Source organism: Lampris incognitus, chromosome 2 (genome assembly GCF_029633865.1).
Source record: "Lampris incognitus isolate fLamInc1 chromosome 2, fLamInc1.hap2, whole genome shotgun sequence".
NCBI classification, from domain to species: domain Eukaryota; kingdom Metazoa; phylum Chordata; class Actinopteri; order Lampriformes; family Lampridae; genus Lampris; species Lampris incognitus.
In genome coordinates, this window is record NC_079212.1 from 44301965 (window position 1) to 44328294 (window position 26330).

The 26330-nt window shown below is 45.5% G+C and overlaps 2 protein-coding genes across 2 annotated transcripts in view; one reads left to right on the forward strand and one right to left on the reverse strand.

Annotated features, from left to right (window-relative positions):
* The first annotated feature begins 2365 nt into the window (after positions 1–2365).
* znf341 (zinc finger protein 341) lies at positions 2366–16242 on the forward strand. Its single transcript, XM_056274688.1, has 15 exons — positions 2366–2474; positions 3192–3382; positions 3906–4067; positions 4189–4464; positions 5055–5238; positions 5515–5608; positions 5727–5817; positions 6119–6299; positions 8227–8471; positions 10919–11127; positions 11667–11763; positions 13074–13206; positions 13830–13941; positions 14164–14234; positions 14770–16242. The coding sequence occupies exons 1-15, from the start codon at positions 2366–2368 to the stop codon at positions 15366–15368; spliced, it is 2754 nt and encodes a 917-aa protein (XP_056130663.1). The 3' UTR covers positions 15369–16242.
* Positions 16243–17322: 1080 nt separating this feature from the next.
* itchb (itchy E3 ubiquitin protein ligase b) overlaps positions 17323–26330 on the reverse strand; it is a 43808-nt gene continuing 34800 nt past the window's right edge. Inside the window, exons 16-24 of the mRNA XM_056275425.1 lie at positions 25340–25428; positions 24819–24978; positions 24363–24496; positions 23992–24132; positions 22961–23081; positions 21869–21973; positions 21093–21189; positions 20299–20371; positions 17323–20164 (exon numbers count right to left, since the gene is read on the reverse strand). Coding sequence (XP_056131400.1) covers positions 20065–20164; positions 20299–20371; positions 21093–21189; positions 21869–21973; positions 22961–23081; positions 23992–24132; positions 24363–24496; positions 24819–24978; positions 25340–25428 — 1020 coding nt within the window. The 3' untranslated portion in view covers positions 17323–20064. The remainder of the gene's footprint in view (positions 20165–20298; positions 20372–21092; positions 21190–21868; positions 21974–22960; positions 23082–23991; positions 24133–24362; positions 24497–24818; positions 24979–25339; positions 25429–26330) is intronic.

Here is a 26330-nt window from a genome sequence, read left to right on the forward strand (position 1 = left end):
ACAACTTATTAACGAGTCGCGAACGTATTAGCAAGCCGGGAGCTAAGACGACGTGGAAACGACGGCGGCTGATCGGCAAAGCCAAGAACCACACAACGGCAGACACGAAAATGCCGCCGAGACCTCAACCTGCCGTCTGCGCAGATAAACTTAATATTCTGTAACTACTGGATGCATAGGGTACCAAACAGCCCCGGCGTTGGTGTTTGACTTGACACCTAGTCAGCTAGCAATACGGCTAGCTGATCTTTTGTTTTCATCTTCTTCTTCTTCTCCCCCCCCCCCTTGTCAATACTGAAATGCGGCGAGGCCTGGCCACGCTCTGCGCTTTGCACAGCTACGAACCCTCGCAGCTAGTTAGCTATGCTACCGCCACAGATACGACGCGGTTAGCAAACAATCGGCCATCGCCCGCGAAGTTGACGCTCGAGAATAGAGGTTTGCTCTTCGGAGGACTGTGTGGGTCGGCTGAATGAAGCCGGGCTGCGGCAGATTAAAACTTTACGACGGCTGCCCGAAAAGCTATCGAACTAAATAACACACGATCCACTACCGAACCGTCGCCGTCCGAGGGCATCGCCGGCTGAAGCAACGGCTACCCAAGGGCTGAGATTTCAAAACCACTAAACAGAAAATGTAGGGCAAAGTTAGCATGCTAGCAAATTATTAGCCGCCGTCGGGAACTCAGTCCGCAGTCCTTCAACCCCCTCGTTTTGTCGGGGCACGCAGGAAGCGGCGCAAGAAAACACGAGTAAAGGGATCAATCGGCGAAACGCGAGTGGGTCCTTCGGAAACCGTTATAAGTCCTTTGGGGGGCTTACGCCGACCGCGGTCCGCAGATAAAAGCGCTGCCCTGACCCCGCAATCGGCTGTTATTGTTGTTATTGTCCCAGCTGATCAAAACAAGGGTTGGGGTTTTCGCGCGAAATCCTTTTTGCCGCGAAACTAGCACGTGTATAGGTTCAGACAATCCCATTGGCTGGGACAGGGCGTCTCCCAAACACAGGGACGTCTGCAAGTCATTGGCCCAGCGAGCTGTCATTTCGTCAGACCCGACTAATCGATCTAAGAGCAATAACACCAAAAAACACTACCCACGATTGGTGTTCGCAGGAAATGACCGGAATTTTTTTTTATTGCGCTTTGAATATTCTTATGGGCTACACTTCTGTCCTCAAAGTTTGTCTCCCTCCCGGACAACGCAATGCATTCATCATTTTTACCCTTTAACACTGAGTCATTTGAAGCAAAGAGACATACTTGGCACGGCGTTACCCCGTGGCACTCCTCCAGCCCCGTATAATCAAACGCCTACCCTGTTGAGGAAGAACTACAAAATGGCGCAGGCGATATTCGAAGTGCTGGAAGGTACGGACAATTTTGCTTATTATCACGCAACTACGGCAGATGAGACGTAAAGGTCTGACCACAAGCGAGACAAATACGCCAGACTCTTGCGGCGGTGGTAAAACGTCAGCGGGGTTTGCTGCAAACACGTATAGATGCTCGTTATTAGCTGACCATGTCAGCTGAGTGGGGTTGTAAATAAACAAATTCAGCACTGTCCCCACGATGCATGCACATTTACAGAGGTCTTAGTGGAAACTGCAAGGTGCTGAATGGGCGTGATCCGATCTGATCACATTCCAGTCTGTTGATGAAATAAACAATTTATGTATGTTTCAGAATGGCTTTTTTTTTGCTACACCTCCTCCCCAAACACACACCAGTGCCTCTGCAAGGCGAGGCGTGCAGCAGCCGAGCATCACTGAAGCGCCCGCAACCCTGATTAGACTCTTTAAATCAGCGAGTCATTCATTAAGCCCGAGTCATGTGGCGCTGCGCTGGTTGGAAATACCCACCAAACAACGCAGCCGCTTTGCGTCTATACATCACGTTAATCTGCCACCTTCATTCAGACAGGGTAAGTAAGCGTATGGGAATGCTCAGAAGATCATGTAAGGCAGAGTAGGCCCAATTAGTAGGGCGCTTGTCGCGCAAGAGCTGGTTTCAAAGCCCTTCTGGCTGCAAGTTTCAGTATGACTGAGATGCCTTTAGAGAAGAAAAAAACCCCTCTAGGGTCTAGGGTTGCCGTTTGCCCTCCGAAAGCACCAGTCTCAGCTCATCACTGAAATTAATATTAAAATGAACTTTACATGGCATAGGTCAAACTGGAATGTGCACACTAGGGGATTTAATCTTCTGAATGTGTTTTAAAGGGGGTCTCACCCATTTTTCATGAACCCAGACTTGTGCTCCACTATCAGAACTGGGCAACAGTGGCACAGAATGCATTACATATCGGATATTTTCATTTATGACCTCATCTTAAATGTTTGCCCCTGCTCCATATTGTGTTATAGGCATGGACAACCAGACAGTGTTGGCGGTCCAGTCTCTACTGGATGGCCAAGGAGGAGTTCCTGACCCAAACAACCAGAATGTCTCTGGGACACCTACCATTCAGTCAATGGGTATGTTAATAGATTAAAGACACATAGCTCATTACAATATATATATATATATAAACATGCTTTAAACATGCTTAAAAGAAATCTTTTCATTTTAGTTATTGATTTAATTAATTATGTTTGCATTCCATTCAGTGGTCTCTTTTTATGTGTCTGACATCAGAAAATGATCGCTTTATGCTATCACAGATAAAACTGCATTACACACTTAACATAATATACCTCGAAGTCCATTGGGTATGCAGACCTAATGAAAACATGGTCATGTTACTAAAACTGTTGATCCGGGACGATATGGTGTAAACTCAAAACCAAATTAAAATACCCCTGCTTTCCCATATCTATTGAAACCCTTTCAAGAGGCAAATCAGATCAGACATTGTTAACATCATTTTTGCCATCTGTGGCTTTTGGCTTTTGGCTTTTGGAGCCAGGTTGCAGGAAGGTGTTGAACATGGCAGTGCATACCATGGCCTTGACTATTTGTTACAATGAAGTTACTCAGAAAAACTCCAGCCATGAAAAATCAAACAAAACTGTGATACACAATGCAGAGTCAGGATTTGTGCACAAACCTTTTTTTCCCCGTGTACTCTGAACCTCATTGTTTGATTTATTGGACAACAAAAACTGGTGACGTGAGTTATTCTTTTCTCCATCATACTCTGCAACAGCTGCACAGCCATCATCTAAAAAACTCTACCTTTCTTTCTTCAACAGACGACGAGGATGTCTTCCTCTGTGGGAAGTGTAAGAAACAGTTCAACTCTCTGCCGGCCTTCATGACTCATAAAAGGGAACAGTGTCAGTCCAATGCTCCTTCCTTGTCCACTGTTTCTTTAGCCTCCACCAATTCCTACACACACGTCCCCTCCATCAGCTCAGGGCAACAGACACCCGCCAACAGACAGGTGAGCACAGAATATGTTTATTATGTGATTGTTTGATAGTTTAAATGTGTGTGGATGAATGATCCACCCCCTTCCTAGAGACAGGTAAGGATAGTTTTTTTTTTTACATAGACATAAATAGGGTGCGAAGGGATTTGTATGAAAGTTTTTGCTGACTGAACACAAAGATAAAGAAGTACTTGTTCAGAGGTCTGGTTATGTTAGTTGGTTTAAAAATTGATTCACTGATCTGACTTAATGAAAGAATTACTGACGCTTGTACATGGACGAGCTTAAAAACCCATAACCCACCACAACTCATAATATTCACCTTTTGTGCACAATGCAAGCATTTTTTTTAAATTATTAGTATCGGTCTGACAAACCAATGCAACTGCAAACAAGCAGATTAAGTTTTAGCAAAGTTGATAAATTTTAGCTTTTAGCAAAGTTCATGATCAATATTTTGTATTTTCATACTTAATGCGATCCAACTTATCTTTTGCGCTTGTGTGTTTTGCATTATTCTCATGCAAAACAACAGGTGTCCACCTACATCACAGTGCCTCCATCCCCTCTGACACACACGCTGGTCCAAGGCAATGTGCTGGTGAGCGATGACGTTCTGATGTCAGCCATTTCTGCTTTCACCTCCATTGATCAGCCCATGGCCACCATGCAGACACCCATACAGGTAAGACAGCAGGTGACAAAACTGCATCTATAACGTTTCCAATATACTACGTCCCAGCTAGAGAATAATTCCTTTTGATTGTATTCCTTAAATTAATCTATCTTTCCTCTATTTTCAATCTATTCTTTCTCAGAGCAACCTGAACATGCACACAGCTGGTGTATCTTACCTCCAGCACCATCATCATCACCATCATCACCAACAGCAGCCCTCCCATTCCCTTCCATCTGGCCAGACACCAGCCCACCCACTTCCATCAGGACAGCCGTCCCAGCAGCCCCTCTCCTCCCAGGTCCCTGCCAGTCACAGCAACTCAGTGGTTCAGGTCTACAGCACACTGCCCCCTATGGCTGGGGGTAGTAGTGCAGAGATCCACACTTTGGGCCTGCAAACTTTCCAACCAGTACAGGTAAATAGGGCAGAGTATAAGGATCTTTGGAACTGGTCAGAAAGGACTAGTGTTTCTGTAAAACCTCTTTCCTCAGGAACTGCCAGGGACTACATCTTCTGCCTGTTATAATCCTATGTGCTATTCTACTTTTAGAAGGCTGTAAGCTGTTTATAACACATGAAACATGTCTATGTAGATTAATTTCAGTCATCCAGGTTGTAAAATATCCAGGAGAGGTTTAAATCTATTCACTGGGTGTTAGTTTTCAGTTTGAAGACATTTCACATTTTGAAGAGATCCTCTCCTGGATAAGCATCAGAAACAGTGTAATATTTTGGGACTTTATCATATTGTTACAGCAGTATTTGAACTACCCTGAATTATCGGAGAGTGAAATTAATCATTTACAAGCTGACAGGCAGGAATGCTGTTTACCCCCATATGTTGTGTTGTGGGCTCTGAATTTGCTGATGTAGCTGATGATGATCCTTGCCACAGTAACATGAGCAGATAAAATGTTAGGAAGACGTGGACAACAACATTAAATGCTATAAAAATTTGAATTCTTAGGTACGCTGAACTCAACTGACTTGGTGTATCTTCCTCAGGTGCCTAGTCAGTGTGTGGAGAGCCAGTCGTTCACCACCCCTCCTGTGTACAGCCCTGGAAAACAGGGCACCAAAACCAAGACCTGCAGCATCACAACCAACCTGTCGGAGCTGGGGGACTTTGAGAGGGTCATCATCCCCAAACGACCGAGGAACAGCAAGAAAAGTTCTGACAGAGCCACAGGTCTGTTAGTGAAGAGACTGAGAGATAATGGCACTGTTTCGGACATCTAGATACTGTGGTTGTATAAATATTGCAATGAATGAGAGACGTTACTGAGCAGTTCAAGGTACTCTTGTTAAGGTAAAATTGATATGTGAGACTTTCCAAAATTTGCAGTTGTCCCCATAAGCACTAATTACCTGGTTTGCTGAGTCCCATCAGGAAACTTCATGACCAACTACTGTTTGATTGGAAAACATTTCATAGTAATCAGTGGGATCGATTTTCACTCCTCAGAAGAACCACTGAAAGGAAAAGGTCCAAAGCTGAAGTGTAATTTCTGTGAAAAAATCTTCTCCAAAAACTTTGATCTTCAGCAACACATCAGAAGGTGAGTCACCTGTCAGTGTCCTATATGTGCTATGGCTTTCGTAGTTTTACCCATCTGCTGGGCTGTACCCATGTGCTGTATTCGCAACACTAATATAATTTGATATTTCATTTTACAGTCACACGGGGGAGAAGCCCTTCCAGTGTATCGTATGTGGTCGAGCCTTTGCCCAGAAGTCAAACGTCAAGAAGCACATGCAGACCCACAAGGTTCCCAAATAGCTTCCAACATAGAGTACTTGTCTAAACATGAATCCACTCTATGTGACCATAAATCCAGAGCAGCTAATTTGTATGAAAACAAAGGCAGAAACCAAAAAGTAGCATTTTATATTATTTTGTAAGAATCAGTGTGTCATGCAAACATGTTCACTGCAGACTTTCAGGGGAAAAGTAAGAATGAAAGGACAAATTTACTTGCCCATCATGGTCTTTGGTTCAGAATTTAGCTCTTATCACCGCCATTAATTACAGCAACAACCTACTGACAACATCTATCTTTATGCTGAAGGTTTGGCCTCTTGGTGTGTCCAGCACGGTGCCAAGGTTACCAATCACAGTAAAGGTGGTGCCGGTGTTACCCAGTGAGGAAGAGGGTGCCAAAGAACAGCAGCAACAAGCGGAACAGGAAGTGGAGGTGCCGCAGCAGCAGATAAGCCAGTCACAGACAGAAGAAGAGGCAGAGCATACAGGTAACATTTACCCATCATGCCGTTGTCCAGATATAGCAGGTGCAGATGGATGACCAAACAAGACGCATAATGACATAAAAATAAACATCCGCAAAGGATGTCCAAGCGCAACACAAATTTTCCGTCCAAGTGCAACTGCCGTTTGCGTTTTGCATGCAAGGAAACTGTGTTACATAAAATGTGGCTTGCAAAGGTTGTGTGAAGTGTGGCCTTGTAGTCGTATACTGAGAGTATGAAAAGCAGAGGACAGCAGACAGTCAAGCCATGTACATCTATGCACACTGTTCTTTAAGACTACATTAGCACCGCGTGGCGGTGGTATTCAACCATGTGTCACAGAGGACCATGGGTATTCAGGTGTTCCTTCCAGCCCGACACTACAGCTGACTTCAATTATTTACACACCTTCAGCCAGACATGAGAGGACTAACCAGTGAAATTAGTTAGTGCAGGGTTGGGTTAAAGAAAACCTGGTTGAATACGGTTGGTCTACAGTGTGAAATACACTCAAGCTTCAGAAAAATTAAACTGAAAATCAAATTAACGACATTGTGATTACATTATTAGGTGAAACTGGATACGAGAGGTGTAAAAGATGTAGGGCAGTTGTTAATGTTCGAGGGGCATAGTGGGATGTCTGCCTTGATCTGAGGTTACAACTAGTGCAAGATCAGGATCTTTACATAATCTCCTCCCAAACGCTCCATTCCAGAGAAAGAGACATTTTCATTATTTCATGCGATCTTGTTTTACTGACTGTACAAGCAGAGGCAAATATATTTCCTTTTTGGTGATGATGTAAAAATATTTTTTTCAAACAAGGTAAAATAACAAGGTCCGGGTAGCGTGGCGGTCTATTCCGTTGTCTACCAACATGGGAATCGCCAGTTCGAATCCCCATGTTACCTCTGGCTTGGTTGGGCGTCTCTACAGACACAATTGGCTGTGTCTGTGGATGGGAAGTCGGATGTGGGTATGTGTCCCGGTCGCTGAAGTAGCGCCTCCTCTGATCGGTCAGGGCGCCTATTCAGGGGAGAGGAGGAACTGGGGGGAACAGCGTGATCCTCCCACGCGCTACGTCCCCCGGGCGAAACTCCTCACTGTCAGGTGAAAAGAAGCGGCTGGCGACTCCACATGTATCGGAGGAGGCATGTGGTAGTCTGCAGCACCTCCCCGGATCGAATGAGTGGGTGGAGCAGCGACTGGGACGGCTCAGACGCGTGGGGTGATTGGCTGGATACAATTGGGGCAAAAAAAGGGGGAAAGATCCCCCCCCCCCAAAAAAGAATAGATTGGTGGGACAAGCACTTGGACTTATTTTGCACGTTGTCTTAATTCCAGGCCATCGTCACCATCATCACCATCATCACCAGCAGGGAGATCCGAGTGTAGAATTAGTTTTAGAATTAGTTTATGATCAAATTCCATAGCAATTTATTACTATTCATATGATATGTCTATGTAAACTAAGTTAAGACAAGCTAAAATAAGATAAGACAAGAAAAAAATACTTAGTTAATCCTGTCCACAGTTGGGCTCATAAACATGTTTAGATCTGATGCACATCTTCCCTTTGTACAGTGTAGGATTTTGCTTTTCCAATTATGTAGGTCTTGTACTTAACTATACAACTGTACAGTAAATAATACAATACTATTATACAATAATATAATGCCATGTCTCTTTTACACTTAGTCAGCAGCGGTGACCCTCAACAGCAGACAAACTTGTTCACAGAAAGAAAATAAAACGACTATGGGGCAATTATTGTGAAAATATTCTCGCTGTCATGCTGCTGCAGTTTCTAAATGAGACCCGATTTCAGTGCACAGTTGCAAATTAAATTATTGTTCACTTTATGTCTATGACTGAACTCGTAAGAGTAAAGTACTGTGTCCTCACATTATCTGGATTGTTTGGATTGCAGAGGGTCCACGGGAGCCGGTGGAGAGGGGCAGCGTTCCTCAGGATGATCTGGAGGGCGGCCAAAGGGATGACATGCAGAACGGACATGCCCAACCTCAGGTCCCGTCCATCCAGAAGCAGCAGAACCAGGGCCAGACCAAACAGATTGTCATAATAGACAGCTCCTACCAGTGCCAGTTCTGCGCCAGCAAGTTCAGCACCTACTTCCAGCTCAAGTCCCACATGACCCAGCACAAGGGGGAACAGGTGAGGAGAGCCATTTACGAGTTTAACGTGACGGGCATTTTTATGTCAGGGTTTCCCTACATGTTTTACTAATCAGAGTTCACAGATGGATTCTTAGTGAGAGTTTCAGAGGGCAGGTATAGTTGATAAAAAAAAGACAGGTAACAGACAGGTAACTTGCTCTCTATGGGCCCAGACACACCAAACCGACATCAGAGAACTAGCGGTGACGAAGGCCGACTGTTGCGTCGCCTCACGTCGCCTGCGTCTGGGCCAAAAGGTAGCACTTGAACACACCGCAAAGACTACAGCCGACGGCCAGCTAGCATGTACGTTCTGCGCCTGCGTGAGAGGAACACTTCTTGAAATGTTCAGGTGAGATGGAAGACGAAAGATGAGAAGAGCCCTCTGTGTGGCCTCTTGACTTAGTCGTTTGCTTGCTTTCGTAACTTCCGTTTCTCTTCTCGTGCACCGATTTGCTAAGCTGAACAGCCAATCAGAATGATCTCTCTCACCAATGGGCTCTGCCGCCGATTCAACAAGCTGAATCAGACGAAAAGTTTCCGACAGAGGTCCGACTAGTACCAACGGTGTGGGACACACCACAAAAACTAGGGCCATAGACACTCACCGACAGCCGTCGGCCTGGTGTGTCACGGCCTTAGAAAAGTTGTGTCCAGATAAACTGGTTCAACTTTCTGAGACAATCAGATAAATAAAAAAGAGAGAAGAATGGCACAGCATCAGTCTTAGGCTAAACATAGTTTAGTCATGGATGTATACATCGATCAGTTCTGTGAAGGTCAAACTCTGCAGTAGCAAGTGAAGTTATGTAGCAGTAGGTTTGTCTAGAAACAGGACAGTGTTTTTTAGGTTAGTGTTAATCTGTTGCTGAATCAGTAACCATTTGTCTGGGATTCTGGTGAGTTTCAAAGGGCCACAACTAACCCGCAGTGTGTCGGCTGCAACACTGCATGTGTACACACAAGTTGAATGGAATGAATGAATGGTGTGAATCAAACAAGCCGAGCCTCACTGTCCAGCAGGATGTCTCAGTGTAAAGACGTGTGTAATGTTTATCCCTTCCATGACTACTGAATGGTTTATATCAGTTTTCATTACTGTGAGCATCTTGGTTGAAATGATGCTGTTGTCAGTAAGTGGATTTGAGTGGTCAAGACCCTCTCTTCTATAAAGCGGTAGTAAACTGTTGTGATGAATAGACTCCCCAGCCCTTGGCTAAAGGGTCGGAGCCTTTAGTCGACTGGTTAGCGCAGTCGCCCATGATGCGGGCAACCCGGGCTCGCATCTCGGCTGCAGCGAATTCCCAGCTGCCCCCTGAATTCACTACATTGGTATCAGAAGTGGGATGGTGAGACTGTGAGGCCATCAGAAGCACGTGCGCCCAGAGGCGTGAGGGAGAATGTCACTGAAGCGCGGGGACGTGCTTCCCAAAGGGGGGTAGTGTAACGATCATGGATGAATAGACTCGCTAACCCTTGGCTAACGGGTCGGACCCTTTAGTCGACTGGTTAGAGCAACCAGGTTCATGTCTTGGCTGCGGCGGATTCTCGGCTGTCCCCAGAATTTGCTACACTTTTTTTTTTTTTTTTTTAGCTGAAAATGTGTTCGTATGAACCAAGGATGGAAGAACTAATGGCCCCCTAGGATAAATTTAACAAAAAATGAGAAGCATCACATGATGCTTTGGGGGAGAAAATCTATGCTGTTCCTCAAAAAACACGCATTTCTATAACCCCCCTCCAATCTGCCTGCTTAATATGAGGGCATCAAAGACCCATGTGACCCCTTTTTGTCCTTTTATACATCTATACCCCTTTATATCCTTTATCCATGGACACCTCCGTCACTGTTCTCTACATCTACAGCCCTTTATACTTTATATCCTTTATACATGGACACCACCATCACTGTCCTCTACATATTTTGACAAGGTGGAGACATGTTAAAAACTATTGCTTTTTTTACGCTTTAAAGGTATTTACCGAAGCTCAACCAGCAGACAAATTAAGTCATAACTGAAACAGTATAACACATTTCAATGAGTTTTCCAGTTGTTATGCGACAAACGTTATTTTCCATAACTTTATCAGGCTAGGGAAAAAAACAAAAAAACAAACAAAACAAAAAAAACTGCATGATTGTTTCATGACCGTAGGAACCCTGGCATGTCTTGTTGTGTGTGTCTGAATTTCAGCCACCTGCAAATGTTAAGTGTGAAACAGGAGTTTCCCCTCAGGATCAGTGAAGTGTTTAAAGATGTAAATGTTGTGTACAAATGCGTGTCTGTGTGTACATGTGTGTGGGTTAGATAAAGAGAGGGTGGTCAGCAGGAGATAACAATAGCAGTGAGCCGCAACTTTTTCTGTGCATGATAAAACGAAGTCACAACTGCCATCAAAGCCCCCCCCCACCCTCACCCCTCTTCTGATTCGCTAACCTTCCAGGTCTACAAGTGCGTGCTCAAGTCCTGCTCCCAGACATTCCAGAAGCTGGACCAGTTCCTGGAGCACATCAGGACACACCAGGAGCAGCTGACCTACCGCTGCCACCTGTGTAGCAAGGTGTTCCCCTCGCTGTTCGAACTGGGGGTCCACCAGTACTCCCACTGCTTCTGCCCCCAGCAGAGCACACGCAAAGAAACCGCCGTCTTCAGGTCAGCGCCAAACACTGACGCGAACAAGAAGCCTCTTGTACAGATGAATCACTCGTTGCATGCGGTTGCAAAACATGTCCCTCGTAGGTGCACACAGGGAATGCAGGGAGAAAAAACAGGTGAATACACGTTAGCCAAAACACAAAAAGGATGCTATCTATACTTTGGGCTTTTGGGTAATGTTTGCATCCAGCGTGTCCAGTGTAAATACTCTGAGGAAATGAGAAACCCTTAGCTTCTTGGTAATATAATAGTGTCTTTATCAGTTTAAACAAAGCTAAAAGCCAAGCAAATAATAAAATAACTTTCCAAGCAGAAAAATCCTCGATGGCGAAGCTGCTTCATGTTTCGAAAACAAGTCTCGAATACGGTTGCTGTTTGCAACGATTCATCCGTGCAGAGGCTCGTGTGATAGTCAAACTTGTGTTGGTGTATTTGGCCATGCACTTCCTGTTTTGTTGACGATAACTCTATCGTCATGTTCTCTGTGAAATGGGTGTTTGCTGTGATTTGGAGCCTTTCCTCTTCTTTCCTGACAGGTGTATGAAATGCCAAAGCAAGTACTCTACCCAGGAGGCCCTGGAACAGCATCTGCTGACGGCCTCACACAACTTCCCCTGCCCACACTGTCAAAAGGTGGAGCGCGCACGCACACACACACGCACACACACACACACACACACGAGAGATCAGTTTTCTAGAAAAACCTAGCTCAGGGATCGCCGGTTCGAATCCCCGTGTTACCTCCGACTTGGTCGGACATCCCTACAGGTAAAACTGGCCGTGTCTGCGGGCGGGAAGGCGGGTGTGGGTATGTGTCCTGGTTGCTGCACTAGCGCCTCCTCTGGTCGGTCGGGGCGCCTGTACGGGGGGGAGGGGGAACTGGGGGGAATAGCGTGATCCTTCCACGCGCTACGTGAAACTCCTCACTGTCAGGTGAAAAGAAGCGGCTGGCAATGCCACATGTATCGGAGGAGGCGTGTGGTAGTCTGCAACCCTTCCCGGATCGGCAGAGGGGGGTGGAGCAGCGACCGGGACGGCTCGGAAGAGTGGGGTGATTGGCTGGATACAACTGGGAAGAAAAAGGGGGGGGCTAGCTCATGTGTGTTCAGAATTGCCCGTCGTTTCCTATGTGATGCACCATATTTACCTTCCTCCATTTTGTCTGAATTTTTTTCTTTCAATTTAGTGGCCAATCGATCCCTATTTTAGTTGAAACTCCCACCCTCGTACTGCATGCGTTCAACATCTGCATCTCTCCGGCCGGCAGTCTCAAAGGAGACGCCTCCCCACTTTTGTGACAAGGCAACTCCAGGCCGAACCACTGCTTTTTCCGACACACCCAGAGACGCATTCATGTGACGAACACAAGCCAATTCCGCCCCCCCCTCCCGAAGACAGCGTTGCCAATAATTGCTGCTTCATCGAGTCCGGCCATAGTCGGATCTGACGAGACTGATGCGCGAACCCTGGTCCCCAGTTTTGTCTGAATTCTAACTGGAAAACACATTCACTATATAGTGCCCTCAAAAATCCCCACAATGCAACTGAAAATGTGGTGTCCAATGCAAGTACACAACTTTATATGCTACAAATATTATAATGCAGTGCTTCGCCTCGTCACTGTCTGCTTGTGAACTCGTCTCACTGTTAAACGCCGCATGACAGGACAAGAAGATGCAAAACAACAATTCAGTGATGTCCAAAATCTTCATTGTTCACTACAGAGGACACTATCGAGTTTCATGGGTAGGGAATAGTGAATGAGTGAATGAGGGAACGATTCCCGACACAGCTATGGTGGTATGTGTGCATATAGTAGGCGATCCCTTTGACCCATGAGCACTTATTCGGGGATTAGTAGTTCAGTACTCCCGCCCGTGTATGTTATGTATTATCAGAACTGGGTGCACTTTCCCTTGCTATTTCTTTCCTTTGCCCATCAGGTGTTCCCGTGCGAGAGGTACTTCAGGCGCCACCTCCCCACGCATGGTGTCGGAGGAAGGTTCAAGTGCCAAATTTGCAAGAAGGCATTCAAGACGGAGCACTACCTTAAACTTCACACACGCATCCACTCAGGTGAAGAAGACTCACCTCTTCCTGATGCATTTGAAATAGATGTCTGGTGCTTATAGTCTGTACTTCAAAACGTGAATATTTGGGGGCGTCCGGGTGACATAGCGGTCTATTGCGTTGCCAACCAACACAGGGATCACTGGTTCGAATCCCCGTGTTACCTCCGGCTTGGTCGGGCGTCCCTACAGACACAATTGGCCGTGTCTGCAGGTGGGAAGCCAGATGTAGGTATGTGTCTTGGTTGCTGGACTAGTGCCTCCTCTGGTCGGTTGGGGCACCTGTTCTGGGGGGGGGGGGTGGTATCGTGATCCTCCCATGCGCTACATCCCTCTGGTGCAACTCTTCACTGTCAGGTGAAAAGAAGTGGCTGGCGACTCCACATGTATCGGAGGAGGCATGTGGTAGTCTGCAGCACCTCCCCGGATCGGCAGAGGGGGTGGAGCAGTGACCGGGACAGCTCGGAAGAGTGGGGTAATTGGCTGGATACAATTGGGAAGAAAAAGGGGGGGGGTGGTTCAGTGTCATAGGAATGAGACATGTCAGCCATGATCTTACAGTAGTTATCCTAAGTTGCATGAGACAGCTTGAAACAGGAAGTTTTTGCCAATGCGGCCGCTGTTTTGCAGGTGAGAAGCCATATAAATGTTCCCTCTGTGAGGCGACGTTCAACAGGAAGGACAAAGTGAAGAGGCACATGCTCATTCATGAACCTTTTAAGAAGTACAAGTGTCCTTTCAGGTGAGACGATATGAAATGTACGACACCCATCAGCTGAAATCACTGAGTAGTACAACTCGGCGCAGTAGCACAAAACAAGACGAGGGGAAAAAATAACTCATCTGCTATAGTTATCTACTCACTCGTCTATTAATATGTATGTATATCTGTAAGTATGTCTGCATTATGAGTTATCTGTTCAGTGTTTCGTGTTAATTATTCACCATGTGGTTTTGTCCTCAGGACACATGTCGGCTGCACGAAAGAGTTCAACAGGCCAGACAAACTCAAGGCGCACATTTTGTCCCATTCTGGTGAGCGGTTAAAACCAAACCTGGTCACAGTCACGTTGCCCTCTCTGCCCCCCCCCCCCATTATGTCACTCATGTTCACGTTTTTGGTTATTTCAACATAGGTTTAGCAACTACTCACAAAAAAAAAGAACACATCCGCCACTAATTTCTGAACTCAGTGTGTGGGGGGGGGGGAACTGGGGGGAATAGCGTGATCCTCCCACGCACTAAATCCCCCAGGTGAAACTCCTCGCTGTCAGGTGAAAAGAAGCAGCTGGCGACTCCACATGTATTGGAGGAGGCATGTGGTAGTTTGCAGCCCTCCCTGGATCGGCAGAAGGGGTGGAGCAGCGACCGGGAAAGCTCAGAAGAGTGGGGTAATTGGCCGGATACAATTGGGGAGAAAAAAAGGGGGGGGATCCATATTCCAGTTCTTGGTGGGGTGTGAGCACAAATGACTCCCCTGTTTTCAGTAATAATTGCCCATTAACCTTGCCCAGAGTTAGAGGAAAGAAATGCAACTTGTCCTTCCTCTCCATCTCTCTCTCCTTTCCAGGTATCAAACCCTACAAGTGTCTGTTCTGTCAGAAGGCGTTCAGCCGCAGGGCCCACATGCTGGAGCACCAGCAGTCACACACCGACAACTACCGGTTCCGCTGCTCTGCCTGCAACAAGGGCTTTACCAGACACAACTACTACAGAGACCACAAGTGCCCCACGGCCGGGGCCAGCATGGGTTCCCGGCCTGGGTCCGAGGGGGAGGAGATGTTGGGAGGGCCAATGGGAAAAGAGCAGAACAGAACAGGGGAGAGGAGGAGGACGACAGTGACGGGGAAGGGGGGAAGCCTAAGGACTGCCGGGCGAGACGACAGTGGGGAAAACGAGGCGTCGAAAGGAGATGCCGATCAGGGGTCGGAGCTGGAACAGGACGGGGAGGATGACGATGGAGCAGAAGAAGAAGAGGAGGAAGAGGAGGAGGAGGGGGGAGGGCAGGTCACCAGTGAGGAGCCTCAAGCTGTGATGTCCATCATCACCAGTGAAGGACGAGCAGAGGGAAGAGAGGAAGAGGTCGGTGAAGGTCTGGAGGGCGACGGCAAGACGATGGAGCAGGTTCAGAGTAATGATAGAGACCGTTTACGGCAGCCATGTTTGTAATTCTGGATTCCATCCGTGTACATTTATTTTATTTCCTGGACCTGGAAAAAATTAACAAAACTAAGCCATTCATTGTGAAGAACAAGTGATATCTGTGTCTTGGGAATGAGCCACCTTGCTCACTTTGTTTTAAATTAAAACAGTATTTAAAATATACCTTATCACTTTATCAGTAAATAAGTGATTTTGTTCGATGAGGTCAGGAAACACAAGGGCCACACTTTTTTTTAAAGCACAGATTTTTGTGCCTATGAACAAATGTAAAGCAGGTTCATGTTTGACAGAACTGACCATAAAAACACATCCCAAGCCTAAAAGTCAACAGACCAGTCGAATGTTTTCATACATGGGGCGCCTGGGTGGCGTGGCGGTCTATTCCGTTGCCTACCAACACGGGGATCGGCGGTTCAAATCCCCGCGTTACCTCCGGCTTGGTCGGGCATCCCTACAGACACAACTGGCCGTGTCTGCGGGTGAGAAGCCGGATGTGGGTGTGTGTCCTGGTCGCTGCACTAGCGCCTCCTCTGGTCGGTCGAGGCGTCTGTTCGGGGGGGGGGGTAGCGTGATCCTCCTACGCGCTACGTCCCCCTGGTGCAACTCCTCTGTCAGGCGAAAAGACGGGGCTGGCGACTCCACATGTATCGGAGGAGACAAAAGTTCTCATACATGTGGGACGTCGGGGGGGGGGGGGGTGTGTGACTGAAACACAGCAAGCACTGGAATGGTCAGTGGCAATGAGAACCATCACACCTCCAGACAGAAGACCGGTGCTGATGACCGCATCACCACAAGCATCTGCCCCGCTGCTTGGTGAGGCACAGACCCGCTACCAGCCCCAACTACCATCCCTGGTTAAGGCAAAATGAGACCGTCCCTATAGGGATCCCTTATGTACTATGATTTGCGTTCAGACCATTAATGAATCTTTCCTGGCATCGGTTAAATAAATAATAAATTTTAAAAAATCCATCGACATCATGAATGATACTTCACCCGCTGGTACGTGTTCTGCTGTCATGCTGCTAAAACTCGGGACATTTTAAAACGTAAAATATATTGTAGCGAATTAGGGGGGACAACGCAACCACAGGAACTGCCACGGCCGGGACGCGAACCCGTATCGCCCGCACCGCAGGAGGGATCGCTAACCGCTCGACTGATGGGTCAGATCCGCGAGCCAGCGGCCAGCATGTCTTCTTATCCATGCACGTTACAATATCCTGTGCAATTTTGCTACGGCTTCAGTGGGCGAAGACAGCAAGTGAGTGTTTGTCTTAAAGCGGTTATTCTCTACAGTGTGTCTAATAAAATCATGTGTTTTATCCTCGATATTCCAGTCTGCCGTCGCTCTGCTACACGCCGTACAAACGAAACCACACATGAACGGGACTTTGGCTCGCACCTTTGATGCACAATACCTTCATAATGTTAATCGTGGTGTGATCTGTGAACGCAAATCAAGTCAAAAGTCCTTGATCAGGGGGGCATCCGGGTGGCGTAGCGGCCTATTCCGTTGCCTACCACCACAGGGATCGCCGGTTCGAATCCCCGTGTCACCTCCGGCTTGGTCAGGCGTCCCTACAGACACAATTGGCCGTGTCTGCGGGTGGGAAGCCGGATGTGGGTATGTGTCCTGGTCGCTTCACTAGCGCCTCCTCTGGTCGGTTGGGGCGCCTGTTTGGGGGACCCTCCCACGCGCTATGTCCCCCTGGCGAAACTCCTCACTGTCAGGTGAAAAGAAGCGGCTGGCGACTCCATGTGTATTGGTGATGATCATGTGATCAGTCATGACGATCAGTCTGCAGCCCTGCCCAGATCGGCGGAGCAGCAACCGGGACGGCTCAGCAGAGTGGGGTAATTGACCAGATTACAACTGGGGTGAAAAAGGGTGGGGGGAGACTAAAACAAAAATTCAGATTCAGATAAACATACACTGGCTCATCCAAGTCGCACACAGTCAGATCTGCAGATTTAATTTATTAAGCTGAAGAGCTTCTATATTACACATCCTTCATGTACATCATAAATCAGACAGGTGAAAGAAAATATAGTGTTACTTCTTATTATTAAAACCTTGCTTTCTTTATAAAAGAAAATCAATTTGTTATTGACACCATTTACAACTTATTTTCATGTACAGGAGGGTGAGAGAGGAGGTTTCATTGTACATGTTTTCCAGAGACCAAAAAATAGAAAGGAGTGGAGATTTTATTTGCGATGCAACATAAATTATCGTATTTACACGTCTGCTAACCAGCTACGTCCCTGGGATTTTAAATGATGATCTCCATGACAACACCATGATAAACAACATGTTCTCCTCCAGGTGGGAGCCAGTCCGCGGGCTTGGTAGATGAGCTACCTAGCCATCAGTTGAAGCCCATTACCACGTCTGCCTTGCGTCAAGTCATTCTCCATCCCGACTGAGGGCAAAATTTCAAATACCCGATGCCCGCTAAGAATGCCCCCATGTTATTATCTTTAAAATCGTGGCTTTTTCACAACGCTGAGGTTCAAAACGCTTAGCTGGCCATGGCGGCTTGGGCCCCTTTCGCTACACCTGCACAAAAACGTACTGAATGTGACTTTTCTGCAAGCCTGCTGACTGACCCAAGTTGCCTGGCATGTAGGGGAGTCAGGCCGGCTGGCAGGACGACCGGCGTTACGGTCAAATTCTGACCAACATGGCTCGTCCGTCATCGTTAATCAGACACAAACATGTTGTCAGCCTGAACAGACCCACACCGAGCCAGTGTTCTGCAGATTCATGGAAAGGACATCCGTGTAGGAAGTGGCATTTTGACAAGGTTAGGTTAAGTTCACTTCTTCCGTGCACACATACAGCGCCACTTCTTGGCACATCAACAATCAACGACATTAGGAAAAAAAAGGAGATTTTAGCATACAAACGAGGTAAATTCAACCCGATGAGGTCATCTGACTCTGGTTCCTATGCAGTACTTTTCAAGGGGTTAATACTACCTGTCTGCCATTACTGACATTGCAATAAAAGGTTAATTCCTAACGGGGGGGGGGGGGCACAGCTGATGCTGAGTGAAGCTAACGTTGGCCATTGAGACCGCTCTGTGACTTCAAATGAAGGAGTGAATGCAAAAAAATGTAGGTTCATATCAGTGTCCAATATTCCTGCAGAAAGACAGGAAAGAAAAATCGGAATGGAAACTACTCCACGCTTCCAACAGGGATTAATTAATTGGTCTCATTAAATTTTTGTGCAAGAACCCTACTTATGAAAGACATGATTTATCATTAAAAACAATGAATTCAGTTACAGGGTCTCGTACACAAAGAAAATTGTAACCAAAACGTCGGTCAACGTTTGAAATAACTAAAACATCCGATTTGGTTCAACTTGCGACTGACAGGGTTTTTTTTTCTTACTTTTGTGTTGTTAAATCGGGTGTACGTCTTACACTCCTCTAACATCAGACGTTATTTCAAATACTTAAAATTCTCCAGTCGATTTCCTTAGGCAGCGTCTACTGCCCTGCACACTTCACGGTTAGCCGTTTCTCTTGAAACCACCACGGCAAGGCTCAAAAGCTGTCAGATTCTCTGCTATCATTGAACACGATCCCTTAACGCTACGTGGGTACCTAAGAAGCTAAGACGTTCCATTCAGCGTCCTTGCCTTAAGACCGGCCCTATAAAACTAGGGTCAATTTAAGTCACATCCGCGTCCTCCGGGTTTCTTCCCATCATAAATAACAGGGGTCAGTAGATCCTCACAATCTTTTTAATCATTCACAGATTAAATAGTCGGGAGCTGAAGCATAGAGTTCACTCTGTTTATGGGTATGTCTCCTCAATTTCGCTGAAGCACCAAAGATTGTCTATCGTTTTAAGGGTCGTCAATGGCAAAACTAGAAAATGTTCAATCCACATATTTTCAGGATACAGTCACTAGGTGAACGCTACCGTTGATCACAGCTGACTCCCCAGATAAAACCGACTCCAGTCATGAACGGAAGATGAAGATGAAGAGACGGATTAGATAAAGCCTTAAGAGGAAAACGCGTCGAGACAATCCTAATGTGAACTGTCAAAATGGTGCAACTCGCTGTAGTACACTAAAGAAACAAAAAAATAAAATCCTATCTTAATACAACACTTTTTTTTCTTTTTCTTTTTTTTTTGGGTGAAACTTTACCCTGCTCTGAAACAAGTGCACTTTCTCAACCACAACCATGTTGATGATCAGCCTAAAAGGCTGTCATTTCCCCAAAGAAAGGTTTTTTTGGACAAATGTGTCGGGCAAAGGATGAAGGTAAAAATCCTGCCGCCCTCATATGATGTCATACAGGATGAGTATGCAGGTTCCCATGCATAAAGTGAAGGACATTCTGGAGACAGGAGAAGCTTCCTGTGTTTTGGTTTGGATTTTTTTTTAAAAATACTCACATACCCATAAGGCTTCGAGAAGCCTAGCACTGTCAATCTCAACAAAGGTGAGCGAGGCAGAACCCAGCTCCAAAATATCAGCTCCTTTTAAACAACATGCACGCAGCACTCACTTGTCCACACCACCAAATATGTGCGTCAAACACATATTCATGCAGTAGCATGCGCACGTGTGCGAGTGATCTAGCTCCTATTTCCGAGAGGCTCCCTGAATTGAACACTGGTCATCTTTCCTTCAGACTCCCTCCGCACTTCCCTTTTCGTCTGTCTTCTCTCACTCCTGTCCGAAGCCTTCTGTCTCTTCAATGGCAAACATCAGCTTCTCCTTAAGCTGCTCATAGCTCTTGTAGGGAGGCAAGTCCAGTCGGTTGAAGCTGGAAAAGAACATGGCATCTTTTAGCTGATCAACCTATTCAACAGCCACTCATATCTGCGACTGATAGACACATATCAAAAGTTTAGTTCTGTTAACTGTAAAATATGGATTGGTTTGAATCGGCATACACACCATGTGTGACTTCTGGGCAGCCAGTTCTCTTTTCCCACCTTCTCGATACAGAACTTCTGGGGACCGTTGCTCCCTACAAAGTCAATACTTGTCAATAAGTTTTTAAGCCCCAGGATAGTACTTACCAAGTAGGAGCTAGAATATCAAATATGACTGAACAATAGTGTGGTACTCTTCGAAACAAAAAACACCTCTGTTTTCTTCAGAAAAAAAGACAAAATAATGGAGTGATAGAAATGTTCATCAGAATAAACAAAAGCTATAGAGAGTTGCCAAAGAATTGGCAAATTATGTCGTTTCACCACTTATCTAGACTAAGGTGTATGGCTTTTCTATCTGCTTGGGTATTATCCAGCCAATTACTCCACTCTTCCGAGCTGTCCCAGTTGCTGCTCCACCCCCTCTGCCGATCCGGGGAAGGCTGCAGACTACCACATGCCTCCTCCGATACATGTGGAGTCGCCAGCCGCTTCTTTTCACCTGACAGTGAGGAGTTTCGCCAGGGGGACGTAGCGAGTGGGAGGATCACGCTATTTCCCCCCAGTCCCCCCCGAACAGGTGCCCCAACTGACCAGAGGAGGTGCTAGTGCAGCGACCAGGACACATACGCATCCACCCGCAGACATGGCCAATTGTGTCTGTAGGGACCTACCAAGCCAGAGGTAACACAGGGATTCGAACCGGAGATCCCCGTGTTGGTATGCAACGGAATAGACCGCTATGCTACCCGGATGCCCTCTGCTTGAGTATTTCAATTCAAGGTTTAAATTAATCCATTACAGCAGCCTTCTTACCCATAAGGTCAGCGAAGCCTCCCACTGGTAGTCGACAGGTGCCAGTGACAAACTGCAGCAGCCTCATCCTCTTCTCGTTGTCCATCTCTTTTATCAGCTGAAGAAAGAAGGACATGCAGCTTTAACAAAAAAATCTTTGTCCTGAGCAAAGTAATTTGTACTAGCAGAGATTCACAGGACATACCACATATCTTAAAATCTTGACTGAATAAACTAAAGTAAAAGCTAATTCCACAGCACAAGCATATAAAAGTAAAAGCTGTGCAGTGGTAAAGGAATTTCAGATACAGAAATATTATTTTATTTATCTAAAATGTAACATAACCTCAGGACCAAAAGCTTTGCCCTGTTATGTTGCAATACTATTTCATGTAACGCGGTACAAGCACAACTCTAAAGTGTTCATGTGTTCACAAAACACCACTTTCTTTGGCCACTTAAATTGGCAGTACTGCCATTATGTATAGTGGTTGGGATGTGGAAAGGTAGACAACAGGAAAAGTAAATATAGATTACTATACATCATAACTGTAAGCAAAATAGTCCTATCGCGGTAACTTAAATTGGTGCCCGAGTATTATGCCTCCACGAGTGGTGACATGCTGCAATTTTACTTTGGTGAAGGTGGACAATGCTGCCAGATGGGCACAACAAAACAGAACCACAAAGTCAAAAGTCAACATTTTTGGAGCACCAATGATGCAGAGCACATGCCTTGTGCAACGTTACCCCTCAGAACCGGCCAGACGGTTGCTGCGCCTCACAGTACTTCTCACCTGCCAAAACCAAATGATCTGCTTGCTGCTTCGAGCATAGTGTCTGTAGATGGTGTTTCTCTGCCAGTCTCCCAGGTCGATCTCCTGCATGCCGCAAAGCATCACCTACAACGAGACGGCTCCCATTTCAATACCCAATATTCACAATACTTAACTCATTTTGTCTTGAGCCACGTACCTAGAAAAAGCTGTTTCAGACATTTTCAACAAAGCCCTGATAATACCTAAATTAAATATTGTGATTTATCTTGGAGAGAAACCCATCCCAGATTATACAGCAGAGTCCTTCCCTAGCACGGATTAAAAGATTATCTCTTATTTAGCCGGAAAACCACCTACCAGCTGAAATTAAGCAAAATGCAGCTGCTAGGATCCTCACCAGATCCCAGCCAGAGGGAACCACCTTATGGTTTCCATCTCCTTTCTTGCAATCAATGTGTGTTTTCAATCAACGGTTTCATTAATATCTTGATTTTTGTTTCATTTTACACATCAAATTTTAAATGTGAATAATTTCATTCAGCCCAATTTCTGTTTTAATTTGTTCACTCATATTTTGCTTTTTATCATGTTAAAGCACTTTATAATTTTTCCTCAGTACTATTCAAATACATTTTATTATTAGTGCTATTATAATTATTATCATTTTATTATGTGATGAACAAATTAAAACAGAAATCGAAATAATCTAATATTAGCTACAAATAATTTTATTAACGACTACTAAAACGGTATGGACCTGCCCAGTGGCTAACCGCATTTCCTTTAATGCATGCTCAGTGGCATGGGCTCCATATGGGCCTCCAAGATGGCTGCCGTGTATCCCCGACTACAACCAGCAGCACTGTACGGGCCTACATGGTGCTTAAATGCTTAACATGCAAATGCTTTACAACAAATTTCTACAAGTAAAATAAAGTCACTTACGGGTTAAAAAAGTCCAGTACCCAAAACACTTGCTGCACGGCATAGGCCCACATGGGATGAAGTATGCCGTTCCGACACAAATTATAAATTGTGCAACCTTAGTTTGACAGACAACGTCACAGCCGACACAAACGATAATGAAACGCTACACGCTCTCATCCATACCTCCAGCTCTTTAGCATCAAAATACTGCAGGTACTGCTGAGGGAGAACCTCGTTGAAGCCTTCAAAGAAAGCCTGCGTCTGTTCCTCCACTCCTCTGGATAGCCTCCACTCCGCTACTAGCCTACAGGGTCACAACACAAACACACACACACACATACACACAAACTGTAAGAGTGAAATGACAAAAATGCAAATAGTTTCAATTAACTGCTGGTGTATTTAAGGCAAGAGATAATCCATGACTCTCCAAGTCATGAAGCCATTGCAGTTGCTATGGTTACTTTTGAGTATTTTGGCTTGTTCTGGACATGTTCTAGCAAGCGAATTTTCCCTGTTGCCATCAGGGCATTGTTATGTTTTACCTGCTTGTAAAACTAACCGTTTTTCTAAATCATTCATACCTGTTCCAACTCGATTATTAAATGCTCCACAGTGTTTTTTCTATCAGTTTGATTGTCTTTATCAAGTTTATCTTCTGTTTCTTATGGTATACTTTTATAGATTTTATTCCACATTTAGCTCCCTGGGGTGCCATTATTTATTGTTTGTGTTGTTTGTTTGCATGTTACTGCATTTTGTGTTCACAAGCTTCTCCAAACAAATTGCCCCTAGTGGGATTAATAAAGCTGCTTGTATGGTATTGTAAAATGATTTGGCAAATGCGGCATGGCATTTCACATCTTCACCACAGCAGCCAAATATGAAAGAATAAGGTGGATAGTGGCAAGTCTTTAGAGGATGTGAAGTTGTGGCCAACAAGCAGATATGACAGAGCGTTAAGTCATAGACAACCTTGACTAACAGTTACCACAACAGAAACACCTAAAACCCAGGTTTATTCATGGGTTTTGGTTTGCCGGTTGGAAAGCCTTCCGACACACAACAGCACTGGCAACTCCATTTCACTCTGGATGGATCTCTGCAATTTGAATTCTCGTTTGAATTGCTTAAATACCACCTATCACCACAGACAACTCCCCCATCAGACGTGGACCTCTGAACGAAGATGGCAACTTGACCGTGTAACCCACCTGATGTATTCCTCCTTGTTCTCCTCAGTGACCTGGATGTCTCCTCCTCCAGGTTTCAGCTCGTGGGTGGTGATCTCCCCCAAGATCTCTTTGTCCACTGAGAAGAACATTTCCAAACCACACTCTTCAATGTTGTTATCCCTACAAAGCAAATAGGAAGTAAACGGGAAATCACAATTGGCTACAAGAATTATTGCTCATGAAAAAATAAAACATTATTCCAGCGTAATCTAGTGCTAGTAATTCTATCTATCTTCGACAATTTTAGATTTACTGAAATTGTTATAGTATTTAATTCTATTTCACTGAAAAAGTGAGGCCAATCATCGCAATCTCCCTTTCTGAGCCACTGTGAGGTTGTGTGGACTCACTTGATCCAGATGAGGGAGTTGTAGAATTCAGGGTCTATTGACTCCAGGTCTTTAAGGGCCCATGGCTTGTTCAGGATGCGCTTATAGAACGGCAGCGAGAAACCCGTGTCAATAAACTTGCCGTGGAATAGGGCCTTAGGGACAGAGACACAAACATATCAATGACCAATCAATCAATCAATCAATACATACATACATTCACACATACATATCAATACAGTGATGACTCAGATTCTGAGAAAAAGTATGGGGTAAGGTTCAAAACTATACACTGTAAAGCCAAACCTCGTCTCTATTTGAATTTATTTCATTGTGTGACAATGCCCCAACTACTGCAGAGACAGATCGATCCTCTCTGCACTGCAAGGCTAAAACTGTACTGACAACACTTGCTGTGTTAACACTATTACTTAACAAAAAAATACCAAAAGTTTAACACAAGCTCGACTGACTGACCATGGCAATGAAGCGTCCTATAAACTTGAAGTACTTGAGGTGATCTGGGTTGATATAGGAGGCTGGGTTGATCTGTAGACAGTAGTTGTCTTTGCCAGCGTACTCAAACAAGCAGTACATGGGGTTCAGCACCTCATGGGACAAAAGAAAGAACCACTCCCTGGAGGAGAGGAAAAGAGCAGCCGTAAGAAATGAATACACCATTGAAAAATTCAACATTGGCCCAACAGACAGAGCTCCTCTCTGGTAGCAGAATCTCAAGGGGACAATAGCACACTGAAATAATAAAACCGAAAACTGAAGATCACCTGCAGTGATTTCCTCTCAAACATTTTCAAAAGCAGACTTCTGCAGCCAAGTCAATAGGGGACGATTTGTTTTGTATTTAACATGGAATTAAGAGTGTAATTCAGAGGTAATTATTTGAGCACTCAAGATATTTGATGAATGTCTTGGAAAAGCTATGTTCGGGGAACTGTCTTGGAAAAGCTGTGTTCGGGGAAGGCCGTATTATAACTTGCCTGGCGACCCCTCCATAGTCGAGGCCTTCTTCTCCAGGGAAGATGATCCACAGTCTCCTGCGGAGATCCTGAGCGTTGAAGCTCATGATCTAAAATAGACAGATGGTTTATGATAAATTGGTGATGGAGACAATGTTGAGAGACTGCACCCTGTAAACCACTCAGGCAGAGACTACACCCAGTAAGCAACCTTGTAGCAGGGCTATTATATTTTTTACTAGGCCAGCAGGGCTTAGGTCAATTCGCTTTCAAAATTCTATGTGTGGTTACAATTAATGGATGACTTTTAATTTTTGATAACTTTTTTTTATCCCCCCCCCCCCTTTTTTTTTCCTTCTCCCCAATTGTACCTGGCCAATCACCCCGCTCTATGAGCCGTCCCAGTCACTGCTCCACCCCCTCTGCCGATCCGGGGAGGGCTACAGACTACCACGCCTCCTCTGATACATGTGGAGTCGCCAGTCGCTTCTTTTCACCTGACAGTGAGGAGTTTCGCCAGGGGGACATAGCGCATGCGAGGATCACGTTATTCCCCCCAGTTCCCCCTCCCTCTCGAAAAGGCGCCCCGGCCAACCAGAGGAGGTGCTAGTGAAGCGACCAGGACACATACCCACATCCGGCTTCCCACCCGCAGACACGACCAATTGTGTCTGTAGGGACGCCCAACTAAGCCAAAGGTAACACGGGGATTTGAACTGGCGATCCCTGTGTTGGTAGCCAACAGAATAGACCGTCACACCACCCAGATGCCTTTCATAACTTCTTTAGGTGATGCTTAAACCATTGTCTCAGTAACCACGACTTTAGCTTGTGTGTAGTTATTAATTATTACATACTGCTATCTGTACATTGCCGTGACAAGTCTCTCAGTCTCTTACTGTAGAACATCATTTATTTTTAAATCTAATTATAATGTTAAAAAAGCAACAACTTAGAAACAGGTATTTATTTTATTCAAGGAGTAATTTTCCCATCTGCATTCCATTAGAAA

Excerpts from the sequence above, each read along its gene's own strand:
- znf341 (XM_056274688.1), top strand. The coding sequence starts at position 2,366 with ATGGACAACCAGACAGTGTTGGCGGTCCAGTCTCTACTGGATGGCCAA. Across the intron at positions 3,383-3,905 it reads AGACACCCGCCAACAGACAG|GTGTCCACCTACATCACAGT; the intron begins GTGAGCACAGAA and ends GCAAAACAACAG. Across the intron at positions 13,942-14,163 it reads AAGTACAAGTGTCCTTTCAG|GACACATGTCGGCTGCACGA; the intron begins GTGAGACGATAT and ends TTTTGTCCTCAG.